The sequence below is a fragment of the Castor canadensis genome, chromosome 19, assembly GCF_047511655.1.
Source record: "Castor canadensis chromosome 19, mCasCan1.hap1v2, whole genome shotgun sequence".
NCBI classification, from domain to species: domain Eukaryota; kingdom Metazoa; phylum Chordata; class Mammalia; order Rodentia; family Castoridae; genus Castor; species Castor canadensis.
The window spans coordinates 44671820-44687712 of record NC_133404.1 but is presented as its reverse complement, the minus strand read 5'-3'; the positions used below and the strand labels follow the sequence as shown (position 1 = coordinate 44687712).

At 49.4% G+C, this 15893-nt stretch overlaps 1 protein-coding gene across 6 annotated transcripts in view; it reads left to right on the top strand.

Moving 5' to 3' along the window:
• Nucleotides 1-15893, top strand: part of Il16 (interleukin 16) — a 92317-nt gene that overhangs the window by 50943 nt on the left and 25481 nt on the right. For 5 of the 6 annotated variants that reach the window (XM_074061906.1, XM_074061905.1, XM_074061908.1 and 2 more), the window contains 5 exons: nucleotides 1806-1916; nucleotides 5630-5744; nucleotides 11243-11316; nucleotides 12385-12601; nucleotides 15434-15551. In XM_074061906.1, the coding sequence (XP_073918007.1) occupies nucleotides 1806-1916; nucleotides 5630-5744; nucleotides 11243-11316; nucleotides 12385-12601; nucleotides 15434-15551 (635 nt within the window). Of the gene's footprint in view, nucleotides 1-1805; nucleotides 1917-5629; nucleotides 5745-10493; nucleotides 10852-11242; nucleotides 11317-12384; nucleotides 12602-15433; nucleotides 15552-15893 lie in introns of those variants that run through there. The other variant, XM_074061909.1, reaches the window with a different exon arrangement.

The window sequence follows — 15893 nt, the reverse complement described above, 5'->3', positions numbered from 1 at the left end:
GTCCTCCCCACCATGGGACATCAGTTTGCAGTTTGGAAGCTATGCAGACACAAAGCACTGTGTCCCCAGCATGAGTCTCCCCAGCCTGCCTGTGATGTACCCTCCTGTTCTTTCCCTAAGTCCTAGCCAGAATTTCCCCAACCTGCAACGCCTTGTCCCTTCTTCCCCACCTCTGTCTCTAGAAACCCTCCCCCACTCCAAACACCTCCCTAACACACCCCTGATGGATGCTCTCCTGGTACTGCCACCTGCCAGGGGCTCACCTGTGTCCCGATGCCCAGGGGAGCCACCTGCACCTGCTGTGCTCATCCACATGTCTGGTCAGAGCCACTGATACAGCATCTTCTCACCCAGCTGACTGGAGCTCTCTCTCCAAGATGGGATCTAAAGTCAAAGTCAGGGGACTTTGGATTCCCAGCATGGCACATGGCAGATGCTCAAGAAATCTCATCCCCCCTGTTCCTTTCTCTTTCTTGAGACACTGGGTTTTTCATGTAAAAACTGGGACTGTTGCTGTCCAAAGTGACTCTGAGCTGAGAACGCTCTCCATCCCTAAGTGTCTGTATGTCCATGGCTGTAGAGGGACACACTGGGCCCCTCTGCCATCTGCAGCCAGTGCTGTGTCCTCAAGGATGGGGCAGGGGAGCACTTCCTGAGAGGAGAGGGGGGATAGAGAGGGATTTATTATAAGAAGTTGGCTCATGGGATTCTGAAGACAGGCAAGGCTCAGGGTCTTCAGGGTGGATTAGCAAGCTGGAGACTGAAGGGAGATGATGGTGTTGTTCGAGTCCAAGTCCGGAGGTTTGGGAACGATGAGAGCTGGTGGTGTAGTGTCTGTCTGCAAGCCTTAGGTGTAAGAATCAGGGAGAGCCAGGGTTTTGAATAGAGTACAGAAGCAGGAAAAAGCTGATGACCCAGCTTTCAAGCAACCAGGCAGAGACCTCACACACAGCTACCTCGACACATGCACAGCTGGTGCTTCTGCTTTGGGGGGGCTGGCAGTAAGCCCCAGGGGCTTTCCGCACCTGTCAAAGATGTTACAAGCATCCAACAGTCACAAGGAACATTAGAAGATACTACCTGTGTCAGGCATAATTACGCTTCAAAACAACAGCCTAGGTAGGACTATAGGAACCATGAGGAGGAAATCGAGTCACAGAGCCGCTAAGTCACTTCCCCAGATGGTAATTCCAGAGCACTGTGGAGCGAGGGAGTGGGGGGGAGGTCTAATGGGCCAGTTCTAGTCACCGAGCCATATTGTCCCTCACTGGAGCAGCTTCCTGTGGCACGCAGCACCTGTGTCTGTTGGACACACTTTCTTTTCTGTGTAAGAGGCTAACCATTTGTCCGCCTCCCGGGGGAGGTGGACAAATTCATGTGCTGAGGTTTTGGTTTTGGGGTTCCTGCCCTCTTGCCCATGGCCCCACATCTGGCACAAGCAGGATTCTTGGTAAATATGCCTTGAACTGAGGACTCTGTAGAGGGTGTTCTTGCCAGTTGGCTTCTCAAATTCCACTTGAGACCTTGCCTTTGGGGACTTACCCTGGGGTGGTGAGGTCTGTGGGGCTCCCCCAGACCTCCATGCTCGATAAGCCTTTGTGAGCCATTGCTGTTGGTCTGCAGGTAAGTCAGGCTGAACACCACTCCCTTTTAGGGTCACCAGCACCAGCTCCTCCCCGCCACAGTCTACCCATGTCTCACTAACCATGGTCCAGTCCATGTGCCATGGCCCTGAGGGAAGGGCGTTTGTCCTTGGCTGGTGTCCCATGTGGCTCATCCCTGCCCACTCTGGTTCCTCATTACAGGGCACTTCCAGACCGACCCGGTCCCTGAGCACAGCCCAGCTCGGGCAGCCCTCTGGGGGTCTCCAGGCTTCAGTCATCTCCAGTATTGTGCTGATGAAGGGCCAGGCCAAGGTAAGTGAGGACCATGGTCAGTGGGAAGTCCCGGAGCAGTGCCAGCATCTGAGGAGCCGATGTTCAAGGCGCAGTGGGAACAGAGCCTCCAGGCATCACAATTGTCACAAGGGGCAGACACAAAAAGGTGACACAAGAGAGCTGGATCTTCTCAAGGCAGAGGCTGCTGAGTTTCAAGTAACACACATTCTGAGTAGATAAAGTGACTGTTTTCTTGTGAGGACACCCATCCTGCCAGCTACTTTAGTGTTCTCAAAGTTTTCCCCTAATTTCTTCCTGGCATGATATTTTCCAGGACTTGGTCTTACCTGATCCATAAATCCAGATCACTGGCACAGATCTTAGGTGCAAATTTCGCCTACAGTATTCAGATGTTGGTAGAAGAAAGCTGACCTCATAAACAATTTTTAAACACATGCCACAGGCTACATATGAGTAATTCAGTGGTTTATAATTTTTGCCATCAGTTGGAACTTCCTGAAGAGTCAGAAATAGCTCTAGCTCTCTCTAGAGGATGAGACATCATACCTCGTCCCCTCTACCCCATAATTGAGAAATGTCAACAGAGGGAATAAGGAAGCATCCCAAGGGTTTTGTGGAACTAATCCCCCAAACATGGGGGCCAACACGCTCCTAAAATAGAGTCGATATACACTGTGGTGTTCTCCATCCAGCCCTGAAACTCAGGTGCTAAAACCACAAAAGGCTGGCTTCTTCAGTCTATCTACTATAATTTAGGTGTTGGTGTGAGATAGGGGTTAGGGTGTGTGGTGTGAGGTAAGGATTTAGGTGTGTGGTGTGAAGTAAGGGTTCAGGTGTGTGGTGTGAGGTAAGGATTTAGGTGTTGGTGTGAGGTAAGGGTTTAAGTGTTGGTGTGAGATAAGAGTTTAGGTGTGTGGTGTGAAGTAAGGGTTCAGGTGTGTGGTGTGAAGTAAAGGTTTAGGTGTGTGGTGTGAAGTAAAGGTTTAGGTGTGTGGTGTGAAGTAAGGGTTCAGGTGTGTGGTGTGAGGTAAGGATTTAGGTGTGTGGTGTGAAGTAAGGGTTCAGGTGTGTGGTGTGAAGTAAAGGTTTAGGTGTGTGGTGTGAAGTAGGGTTCAGGTGTGTGGTGTGAAGTAAGGGTTCAGGTGTGTGGTGTGAGGTAAGGATTTAGGTGTTGGTGTGAGGTAAGGGTTTAAGTGTTGGTGTGAGATAAGAGTTTAGGTGTGTGGTGTGAAGTAAGGGTTTAGGTGTGTGGTGTGAAGTAAGGGTTCAGGTGTGTGGTGTGAAGTAAGGGTTCAGGTGTGTGGTGTGAAGTAGGGTTCAGGTGTGTGGTGTGAGGGAAGAGCTCAGTTGCTACAATGGTCTTTCTAGGGGAGGGACCTGCCACATACCTGGAGCCCTCTTTCTTTCTATCTTCTGTTCCTTCTCACTCCTGGGATCTCAGCAGGGAGAAAAAGTCAGGTATGAGGAATGCTGGTCAATGTCATCAGTCACAAGGGAGTGATCATATTCAACATGCCTTCCTCTCCATAGTCCTATTTTCTGATTTTAAATCACAGTGCTTGCTTTTCCCCTTGAATTTAGGTAGAAGTACTTTATGATGGTTAATTTGGTTAATCTTGATTAACCATCTTTGGACATGATGGCTAATCTTTTTTTTTTTTTTTTGCAATGCTCAAAAGAAGATAAAATGGAAAAGGCCACCAAAGCTCATGAGAAGATGACCAAAGGCGGTTTAGATTATCTTGGCATATATAAAATGCACATTTAATAAATAATCTTTACAGACCTGGGGATGGGGTGAGAGGTGTTGTTTGGTATAGGAAGTCTGGCATACAGCACAAGGGAGATGGTTTCAGAAATGAGGGAGGATCCCACTGTCCAGCTGATATGACATACCTAAGACCTCCTCACTAACAGGATGACAGGTAGGAGTGAGCTGGGGCTAAGCTCAGGAGGGGGAGAAATCAGAGCCAGAAGGATCACATATGCTTGTGGCAGAGTCAAAGTCACATCAACCAGTGACCCAATTCAGGTCATGTACCAAAGCTTCACAAAGGAAGTCCCTTTTCTCCTCACACAGCCCTGCTGTCACCTCCCTTTTGTGGATGGGAGACTGAGAGCCTGGGAGGCTATAAAACCTGCCAGGGACACTTGGGAAGTGAGCAGCTGACCCCAGATAATGACCCCAGTGTTGTCATTAACCATTATGGCATCTGGCTTCACCGGGGTCAGGGAGAGGGTGAGTCTAGACCCACTGTCTCAGCAGAAGCAGGCTGAGGGTGCTAAGGGAGGAGCCCTGGACTTTTCTACCTCTCTACTTGTCTCTCCTATCCCAGAACACACACCACCGTCACCAGAAACAGAGCAGCACCTCGTCCACATGGCCTTTTTGCCTGGCACATGGGCACCTCAATCTCTACCACTTTTTTGTTGTTTTTTGTTTTGTTGTTTTTTGCAGTACTGATGTTTGAACTCAGGGCCACTTTAGCTTGCTAGGCAAGAGCTCTACCACTTGAACCAAGTCCTATACCTTTTTTGCTTTTTCAGGTTATTTTTCATGTACTGTCTCACTTTTCTCTGGGCCAGTCTCACCCATGATCCTCACCCCCACTTCCTGCCTAGCTGGGATTATAGATCTGCACCACCACACCCAGCCCCTCCCTCTGGCATCTTGAAGATGGCTGACAGGTTGCCATCTCTGTGGGCAGCTGCTGGCCTGAGGTGACTTGCTCACAAACAGGGATCTGTTTCAGTGGCAGCCATTGCTTTAAGGTCTATGTAGGAATGGAGCTACAAGCCACCACTGCTATGCTTATGTGTTGACCGCAAAGACCAGGTTTCATTCCACAACATGTGTTTCTTGAGCACCAGTGAGGGACCAAACCCTGACAGAAAAGTTCATCAAGGCCTACACTAAGCACACCAAGGATGCATGCAGCTCCTTCATTTTCAGAAAAATGATGCAAGCCACGTGCATCTCCTTTGCTTCCAAAGGAGCAGTTGGGGAGTGAGGTCTTTTTGGTAGGGGAAAGGTGTCTTCTGTATTCTTTTATTACCATATTCTGTTAACTCCCTGGAGGGTCTGTAGGGGAGAGCCAGACCCTCTGTCCTTTCTCTCCTACTGCAGACCTCATTCCCATGCTGGCCTGATTGCTCCACAGCTGATGCTGTCTCTGAGTCTGAGCTGCTCCTCCCAGCGCCACCCGCACAGCCCAGGATGTGCTTGTCAGCTCCTGGGGATAAGCAGGGAGCAGGACAGTGCAGGTGCAGGAGGGATGGCACATGACTAGAGTGACATCCTTGGGAAGGGGCGGGTGGGGCACCGAACTGAGGAGAGCCTTGGTAGAAGAAGGGATGTCCCCTGTATTGTAAGCAGCTCCTCTTATTATTGTGGTCAATGTTTTTATGCCAGGCATGTTAGTGACATCATCATCATTTCACAAGGGGAGATTGAGACTGAGAATCAGAAAGTGATGCGACCACAGTTGCCTACCGGAGAGATGGAGCCAGGGCACTGGTGTGGAGAGCACCAGCCTTAGATGAAGACTTCACATACTATACAGCCCAGGCTGGCCATCTCCCCTTGATAAGTCCTGTGACTCTGACCCTAAAGGCACCTTGTCTCCCTCCTTCTTCCTTTGTTCAGGGCTGAGGCAAGCCCCCAGGAAACACTGGCCCAAGGAGCAGCATGGAACACCCCTAAATCCAACCTTCTCCTCTTTTTTCCCCAGGGCCTGGGCTTCAGCATTGTTGGGGGAAAGGACAGCATTTATGGCCCCATTGGAATTTACGTGAAAACCATCTTTGCAGGGGGAGCAGCAGCAGCTGATGGAAGGCTCCAAGAAGGTAGATTTCCCGACCCCGATCAGCGTGTGGCTGAGGAGTCAAAGGTAGAACAGAATCGTTAGGCTGGAGAAGATACCAGGAAGGCAAAATGTGTCTTGAGCTTCAAAGTAAGGCAGCCATGGATTCTGGGGTCTTCAAGCAGTAGCGACTCCATCATGACTCCTCCATGGGCCCCTGATGCCATTACTTCTCAGCTGGTCTAGTCGCCAACCTGAGAGGAACAGAAGCCTGGTTGGCCTCTCCCCTCCCTTACCCTTCTGTCTGCTGTCTTCCCTTCCTTTTCAACATCCTCTCCCAGTTGCTGGGGCTCACTGACACCCCCTTTCCTTCCTACTCCCTGCCTTCTACCTATGACCACAGAAAACCAGGTCTAATCTTGTGAGGGAAAATATTTTCTGAGAACCTACAGAGCTGTAGGATCTAGGAATTGAGAAGAACCAGATAAGACAAATCGTTCTCCAGCTAGCAGCCTCCTCCTCTGCCAACCCTTCTCCCTCAGCTCTTTCATGACTCATAGGACTGAAGCCCCCAGCTCTCCTGGGAGGAGGGGCCCCAGGGAACAGAGCTGCCTGTCCTCTTGTCCTGGAGGGTCAGGCACCCCAACCTCAACTCCACCTCAAGGTCATGTTTGGGTTATTGAACAACAGACTTGGCCCAAAGGCACCTTGGGGCTTTAGGAGGCAAAGTTCATGGGAAGATGGTCATGGAGCAGAGGTTAAGCTGTGTGGGCAGGGACTGCTTCACCCATCTGATGTCAAAGATGTCAAAGAGACATGATGTCCATCTTGCCCACTCTTCCCCGTCCAGCAGTGCCTGTGAGCTGTGCGAATAGCCTCACTGTCATTAATAACCTAACTCATTTAGAGGAGGGCAAGCCCGATACAGCCCAGCCCAGTCCACTGCACTGCCTGCTTTCATATTGCTCATGAGTGAACACTGATTTCCACATTTATACATGGTGTTGAGAACTTCCAGACCATTTTTGATTCTTTTGTGACATGTGAAAATTAAGTGAGGTTAAAATTTCAATGTCACAGAAAAGATTTGTTGGACCACATCTGCTTCCTCCTTACCTGATCCATGGCTACGTTTGTGCTTCAACAGCAGTGAGTTGTGAGTCATGAGTTGTGGTAAGAGAGATTCAAAAAGAGTAGAATATTTATTTTTGGTTCTTTACAGAAGAAGTTTGCCAACCCAATCGTTATGCAGCATCAGGGATGGATTGTGCTGTGTGGGCAGTGCGAGATTTTGGAGGTTTTATCACGTTGGGGGCGGGGACCAGCTGTCATGTTTGGATGATTCAGGAAGCAACACTGTAGGATGTAGTGGACTGTGGAGAGACCGGAAGTGAGAGGGGCAATGAAGGGGCTGGGTAGGGGGCAGGCAGCTCCAGATCTCCAGACTTCTTTGAATAGACCAAGAGAGGACAGAGGAACAGGTGAGCTAAGTGACTGAGCCAGAGCAGAAGCAGAAAATGAAGGTCAAGGGAAAGGTGCAGGTTTCTGATCTCAGCCAACTGGAGAAAGACAGTGCAGGAAGAGGTTGAGGAGGAATAGGTAGACAAAGGAGGATTTGGGCTAGACGAAGGCAGGGTCTTGTACCCAGGTTGCCACTAGGTGGCGCTGTCCACCTGGATCCGGGCCCATGGAGGGAGGGTTGAATGTGGACTTGGGGGGTCAGGACATTGGGGAGCAGCTGAAGTTACAGAGTGGGGGAAGACCACAAGAGAAGAGGGGAGAGGGACAGGCGACTTCTAGAGGAATAGCTACATCTAGAGGCAGCCGAGAACAGAAGCTGGAGAGAGAAAGGAAGGAAAGAGGGATTCAAATCCAGAGCTACCATGGTTTGCCTTGTGCCTTTTCTGGGTTAAACAGAGCATGGGGAGGAGCAGAGGTGGCAAGAAAAGACTGTAGTGTTTGGATTTATTTTCTGGGTGCAAGCCTTCCAAGCCAAGTTCATTATTATTTTTTCTGTAAGTAAGTTTGTAGCCTTACTTCATAGCAGTCATAAAAACAGAGAACTTCAGCCAGCTAAGACACCCCTTTAATAGACAATTCCTGGTTCCAGTCTCAAATAATTGGCCACGTTGTCTTTTGTAAACTCTTCCAAAAGTGGAGTTCTGGCCTCTCCCCTTGAGTTCCCGGGGATACACTGGTTGTGACAAAAGTTTGTTGGACAATCAAAGCTACTGATGACTTGTTTTTATTCCTCTTCCAAAAAGCGATTGCATAAGATGTACTTGACAAAACCTAGGCCGATCAATTTTCACCAGATATGGCTGAATAATGACGGGACAGAAGAGCCCCGAGGTAGACGATGAAGCCACTTTGGGGTAGAGGCTTTCCTAGCCTGGGAAGCTCAGTCTTTTAGTGATTGTGAATGGACCTCTGAAGGCCTTCTTTATCTGTCCTTTTCCCAGCACGTATTTAATTATATTTTGACTTTATAAAATTCATATACAACAGTTGTACTTTGCGACACTCAACAGTGCTTACAATGTATCTTAATTAGATTCATTCCCTCCATCGTCCGCCTTCACCCCCCTGCCTCTTAAGATGATTTCGCCAGGCTTGATTGTTCTATTTTCACACACAAATGCAAAATGCGTCCACCAAATTCGCTCTCCTTCGTCATCTTGGTTTTCCCTTCCCCTCCCACTGGTACCTCCCCCGCCCCACAGGACCTGTTTTAAACATGTATATATCATGCTTTAATTAGATTTACTCCATTACTTACTCTGTCACTCTGCTCCCCTATTATTCAACGGCTTACAGTGGATTGTGTTACACTGTCTTCATATGCATTTCAACATGATTCACTCCTTATCATTTTCTTTTCCTCTCCCTCCTTCCTATAGTCCCCTCATGTGGATTGTGTGTGTGTATGTGTGTGTGTGTGTGTGTGTGTGTGTGTGTGTGTGTGGTATTGGGGTTTGAACCCAGGACCTACACTTGGAGTCACGCCACCAGCCCTTTTTCTGTGATTTTTTTCTTTTTTTTTGAGATAGGGTCTGGAGAACTATATACTGGCTTTGAACTGCAATCCTCCTGATCTCTGCCTCCTGAGCAGCTAGGATTACAGGCATGAGTCACTGGTGCCTATCTCAGAAGGATATTTTTAATGTGAGACTCCTGGACTTGGGGTCTCACCAGGACCAGGACTGGGTCCCTTCATGTTTCATGTTGGGTTGGTCCCTGCGACCTGCCATCCTGAGCTGCTCTGAGTGCTCCCCCTCCTTTGCCCGCCCTCTACTTTGACACATAGACTCGTTGAATAAAATAGCATATCTGAACTCAAAAGAAAGACATGGATGCGACTGGCTACTAGAAAATAAAGAAGCAACTTTAATTTTAAGTGTAGCAAACTTAGCAGTGGATGACATGGTGACCCAGGGGCTACTGCACTGCCATAGACCCTAAAGTCCGGGACAAGGATTTGAATGCCCTTATAGGGACAGAGGACAGGGCCTTGGTCTATGTGAGGCTCTGAGAACCTTCGCAAAAGGGCTCCCTCCCCCGAGAAAGTCCAGGTCCCACGGAAGGAAGCAATGGAAAGTTCACCAATGACTGTTGAGTGGGGAGACCATCTTTTGCAAGAAAATGGAGATCAAAGTCTGTATGGGCAGCCGGGCTATATTTATAGTCTCTGTGGAGTACATGAGCTTCTAAACTGGGAAGCCAATTTTAAAGTTGGTTCTCAGGCAGTGAAACCCTTGGGGTACCTAATGAAAAAAAAGGGAAAACCTGGTAGTGATCAGGGGATATGGGAATCCCACGGGGAAAGTGAAATATGAGGAAAAACGAGTTCACAGTAAAAATTATGTGAAATTACTAGAAAAAAAATTACTAGATCAGGAAATGGTCATGTGAAGACGGATCAGCAGAGACAGACAGGAGCATTGGCTCTCAGCCGCTTGAGACAATGGAGACACCATTGACTCACTATGTTCAGAGTCACTTTGGCTTGGTAAGGACGGGACACCCAAAAAATTAGGTCAATGTAAAGACAGCAACGTCTGGAATTTTAAAAGAATGTATAGTCACTGAAATAAAAATCTCAATGGATACGTTAGACACTAGGGTAGAGGCAGCTTTAAGAAGAATGGCAGCCTGGGGGTTGACTGGTTGACCAGAAGAAGAAGAAAAAGGTTCACATTAAAGAAACAGTTAAAAACACCCAAAATACATCAGCTAGGGATTTTAGGAAGAACACAGAGTGAAAACAGAGGGACAATATGCAAAGACATAGTGACTTCCAATTTTCCAGAACTGATTTAAGGCACGAGAAAGTCCTTTAAGGAAGTACAGAGCTTCTTCCCACCCCAGAACCTCACAGTGGAACGGCAGAATAGCAAAGGTGAAAGGGGAAAAATCATTTTGGCGGGGGGCGGGGTGTGGGGGGGAGCCGTACTGGATTTGAACTCAGGGCCTTGCACTTGCTAGGCAGCCACTCTACCACTTGATCCATACTCCCAGCCCTTTTCACTTCAGTTATTTTTTTCAGGTAGGGTTTTGCACTTTTGTCTGGGGCCAGTCATGGATTGCAATCCTCCTACCTCTACTTCCTGAGTAGATGGGATTGTAGACATGAGCCACTGTGCTTGGCCAAAAAAATTTTTAGGTAACCAGAGAAATTATGTATAATGGAACTGTAGTTAGACAACCACAGATCCATCAATAACAAGGCCTGGAAGTCAGTGTAAAAATGGCATTTGCATTTGAGTTGCTCAGTACAACAGAGAGAATGTACTCCTTGTTTGTGCATCGAAAATGGATTTCTGCATAGAGGAAAGAGTAATTTCCCCAGGAGTACAATATGAAGAAAGGACCTGGAGTCAAAAGAACCACATCCCCATTCTTCCTGCCGCGTGATGCGGGATCTCTCTGAGCTCAGTCTTCTTCTCTGTAGGTGGGGCCTACCTGGCCTTCTGGAAACGTCACCTCTATACCCACCTAAGGAGCACGGGGGTCCATATCCTCAAAGACAAAGTCCATCCCTTGAGGAGCTACCCCCTGGCTCACAGGTGACTTTGAAGGTCACAGCTGTGACAGGAAGAGGTACAGAATGCCATGAGCAAAGACAAAGACAAAAGTGGCGGGGCTGAAAGGTGAGGAAGATAGGAGAAGTGTGTTTTGGAAAATGTCAGGGAAGTGGTGTTTAGCCGCATAGACCATCGTGTAAAACGCAGGTCAGGCTACATAGGAAGATAATTGGTGGGAGAGTCAGGGAGGCAGTGGTTGCAGGTGAAGCAGGGGGTGGACGTGAAGCCAGGCAGAGGCCACACCAGGCCAGGTCTCCATGTCACCTGGAAAGCAAGAGGAGCCAGAGGCCCCTACTGCTGTCCTGCCTGCACCAGGCATGAGGAATGAGGAAGTGTTCATTCCTGTGCTTGGCACTGTGCCAAAAGCTGGGCAGCTGGGGAGACCAGAGTCCAAGGCATGGACGTTGCTCCTTGGCAAGCCATACCATTCCTAGCCACTGCTTTTCCCTCCCACCAGGTGATGAAATTCTGGAGCTCAATGGTGAATCGATGGCTGGATTAACGCACCAGGACGCCCTGCAGAAATTCAAGGTGACTATTTCTTATCAGCATTTGGCTTTCGGGCCACGGTACCAACCTCTGCATCACCTCCTTCATCCAGACCCACAAATTAAGTATGTAGGACTCTCCACATGGGGAGCCCAGCAGGCATGGCCCTGGGGCATGGAGTTTGAAAAGAACTTAGTCAGAAAGTAATGGTGAGGATCAGAATGGCTGTCAGCTGAGTGAGCTGTGCTGAAATACTCTGCAGTGACGCTAATGATCTAGTAAATGTGTTTTGAGTTTTAAGCCATCACTAAAAGATGTCCTTGAATCTCTCTCTAGTTATGTTCAAGACAGTCTGGAGTGTGTGCTATGTATTTATGTATGTGTGAATATCCATGTGTCAAATTTAACAATGCCACACATAGGAAAAACATACAGGTTTGTACATTGCACACAGCGGCATTTCTTTAAGAAGTATTTTATGGCTATGAACTCACAGAAGGAAGTTTTCTTTTTTCCTTAATTGAATTTAATGTTTATAGTCATATTAGTGTTGTACTGGGGGTACACGGGACATTTACGAAAGTTCTTACAACACATCTTAGTTAAATTCACCACTCCATCATCCAACTTCATCCTCCTCCCCCATTCCTGGAATAGTTTCAACAGGTCTCATTTTTCCATTTTCATACATGAGTGCATAATATTCCACCATATTCACCCTCCTACACCCTTTCCTTATATCCTCCCATTGGTGCTAACCCCAGACAGGACCTGATTTGCCTTTCTGTTCTCTGATTTTGAAAGAAAAAAGACATTTTTGTTTGTTTAAGATAGTTACACAGGGAGTTTCCTTGTGACATTTCCACGTATGTATGCATTATAACCAGAATTGGTTCATCCCCTCCATTTTCCTCCTTTCTACCTTCGTTCCCTTCTTATGGTGATTTCAACAGTTTTAAATATTCTGTACTTATTCTTGTACAGAAAGTGCATCAGCCATCTCCACCTTCCTAACTTCCTTCTTTCACCTCCCTCTCCCGCTGGCAGGAGGGTTTTCTTCACCTGTCCTAGACTTGCTGTTGACCATTGCTACACTCTCTTTCCTTTCAGCAAGCCAAGAAGGGGCTGCTCACCCTCACAGTGAGGACCCGCCTGACGGCGCCCCCGCCCCTGGGCAGCCACCTGTCACCCCCACTGTGCCGCTCCCTCAGCTCCAGCACCTGCATGATCAAGGACAGCAGCCCCTTCACCCTGGAAAGTCCCACGTCCCTCGCCAGCACCGCCAAGCCTAACTACAGAATCATGGTGGAGGTTTCCCTGAAGAAAGGTAGGAGGGCCACCTGCAGGGTCTCCCAGCTCCTCTCCTTCCTGCAGGGTCAAAAACACTGGAAAGCTGAGGTGCCTAGGCTCCCTCCATCAGAAATCAGCCCAGGGACTGGGCAGTATGCTGTCAGTTAGCAGAGTTCATGATTGCTTGGCTACAAGGTCTAGTTCTTTGTTCACAGAAGCTCAAGGGGACCACCCAGACCCGGGCAGTGTGTTCTGATGTAGTGGTTAAAGTAAAACAAAAGAGAGAGAGAGAGAGAGAGAGAGAGAGAGAGACAGACAGAGAGACAGAGAGAGAACAGGAGCTATGGCTCTGTGGCTAACATGCTAAGAGACCTTGGGCAGGTCTCTTTCCCCTCTCTGGGCTCACTTTCTTACCTGTGCAGGACAACTGAGGTTCCAGCTCTGATATTGATATTCAGGGATCCACAGCCATTTTTTCCCACCCCTGGTGGATGGCTAATTCCAGAGGGCTGGCGAGGCCCAGTCTGCCCAAGTGCAACTGAGTGAGAGCGGGATGAAGAGGACCAGGGAGGCACACACCTGGGCTCCACAGAGGGACCGGCTTGTGTTCTAGGAATTGAGGGAAGGGCAGAGCAAGATGGGAAGTGTGATCAGTGACATCGGAGCAGTTGGCAGAGAGACAGAGAGGAGAGAGAGAGAGAGAGAGAGAGAGAGGGGCCCTGTGAGACTTTGCAGATCAAGTCTCTTCTAATTACACTGGAAGTCATTTAAGGATTCCTAGGCATGGGTGACACACCAGCTCAGGCTTTGAACAGTGTCTCCCAGGATCCCACAGTGGAGGTTCAGACACCACATTGGGTCACTCATGTCAGAGGAGGGAGGAACAGATTTTGGGGGCAGAAGGGGATGGATTGAGATGTGTTGAGAAGTGGGGGAAGGGGGAGGGAGGAGCTAACCCTGGCACAGGCGCTTGTCTGATGCATTACTGAGCTCTCCTACTGGGCTGCAAGGTCCTCGAGGCCTCAGACATCCATGAATCCCAAGCTAGCACAGTGCTTGGCACAAGTGAATGCTGGGTGCCCACAGGACTTTGCTGGGTGCTGCCAACCGGGCTCCTGCAGTGAGTCACTGAGTGCCTTGGATATGGATGAGGCGGGGCCTTGCTGGTCACATCAGAAACACCTGGGGAAGGTTTCTACTTGCTTGCTTTAAGTAAGCAGCTTCTTAGACTTTACCTCAGAGGCATTTCTTCAACAGTGGGTGAGGCTCAGACATGCACATTTTAAGTAAGAACCCCAGGCAATTCCGATGCCCATCAGGCTGAGATCTCTTGCTCTGTCGGGAAGCCTGGATGCTGGGATGAGCTCTGAACTTTGCTCACAGTCCACGTCCCAGGCAAGATTCTTCCCCTATAGAGTAGTGACGGCCTGTGGCTCCCCTTATGGGGCTGTAGGGAGAACCAGCATGGAAAGGTGAAAGTGTTCACCAAAATGTGTGGTATGTCACCTGTACCAGAGAAAACCCTAAAGAAGGTCTTCCTCCTGTCCCTGGCCACCCCATCTCCTCTTGGTCAGCTGGTTCTTGTCTCCTAGGCCTTTCCAAGTGGACAAGTCCCTGGTCCTCCCTTCCACACTCCAGGGGATCCCCAAGGCTGGAACACCACCTGCCTGCTGCTACTGACTTGTAACTTCCACCCGCTGTCTGCCCTGGGTTCTGCTTCCCTGTGTAGCTTTGTGCTACCCTCATCCACCTGGGGACCTCTCAGGATCAGGGGTGCAAGCTGGGCAAAACTGAACCCCTGATCTTCAGCCTCATGTCCCACCCTCCCTCACCTTTCCTGCTTGGTAAACTTGGTAAACTTTCCTGCTTGGTGGCTACTGAAGCCAAAGCCACCTCTGAGTTACTTTGATTTTTATTTATTAAATCTCCATATTTTATCCCTCAGCAAGCCTGCCTTCAAACTGCATTCCATGCACACCTATTTCTCTCTGTCCTCACCAGCAAGGAATCCATGCCACCATAGTCTAGCTCAACAGTGCCTCTCAGCTGGCCTCCCTGTTTCTATTTTTTTTTTTTTTTTTTTTTTTTTGGCAAGACTGGGGTTTGAGCTCAGGGCTTTGCTCTGGCAAAGCAGGTGAGCCATACCTCCAGTCCATTTTTCTCTGGTTATTTTGGAGTGTGTGTGGGGAGGGGTGTCTCAGGAACTCCTTGCCTGGATGGCCTCAAACCTTGGTTCTCCTGATCTCAGCCTTACAGGTGTGAGCCACGAGTGTGGTCCCAGATCTGTTTCCATTCTCAACCAGAGAGAGTAGAGCCCGTCATCTCCTGCTCAGGACTCCCCTGAGGCTCCCATCTCGGTCAGAATAGTGGCCTTTTGCCCTTGTATGCCTGTGTGGCCCTGTAACCTGGCCCTTGGTTTCTGCTCTGTTCACTTCACACCACTTCCTGTGATCAGCCATGCTGGGCCCACTCTGGCATTTCTGGACCTGCAAGATGGCGTGTTTCTCCCCAGCCTTGGTCTTGACATTGGCTCTTTCTGCTTAGCCCTGGCTCACTCTTGTCATCCCTACTGCGGTCTCCTCTGGGGCTGAACTGGCTATCCTGTCACTTTCTAGAACATTTCCCCATTCATTCTCTGCATGAGAAAGTCTGATGGCTCCATCCTGCCTCCCTCCCCACTCCCTCCTTTCCCTCCCTCCTTCCTGGTCTTCCCCCACTTGAACTGACATCGCTTTCCCTGTCTGACCCTAAGCAGCAACTGCACATGGTGGACACCCCACAAATACAGGTGAAGTGGATGTCATGACTGACCTTAAGGCCAGTGCGCTGGGACCTCACGCCTCTCCCCCCACCCCATCCTGCCTTCCAGAGGCTGGAGTAGGCCTGGGCATCGGCCTGTGCAGCGTCCCCTACTTCCAGTGCATCTCGGGCATCTTCATTCACACACTGTCCCCGGGGTCCGTGGCGCATCTGGATGGACGTCTGCGGTAGGTCCTCACTTCTGTTCTGAGCAGACCTGACTTATGACAGGGGATGGGGTGCCACAGAACGTCTGGAGATGGATTTGGGGACAAGATGTTCAGATGGTCCATGGATCAGAGCTTTGCTCCTCCAGGTGTCAGGTGGACCCTGGGTTCAGTCCCCAGCACCCAAAAGACAGGGGAGGGAAAGAGAGAGGGAGGGAGATAAAGAGAAAGGAAGGGAGGGAGGGAAGAAGGAAGGAGAAGGAGGAAGAAAGAGAGGCAGAGAGAGAGGGAGAGAGAGGAAGGGAGGGAGGGAGGAGGGAGAAACAGAGAGACAGAAAAAGGAAGAGGGAGGGAGGAAGGAGA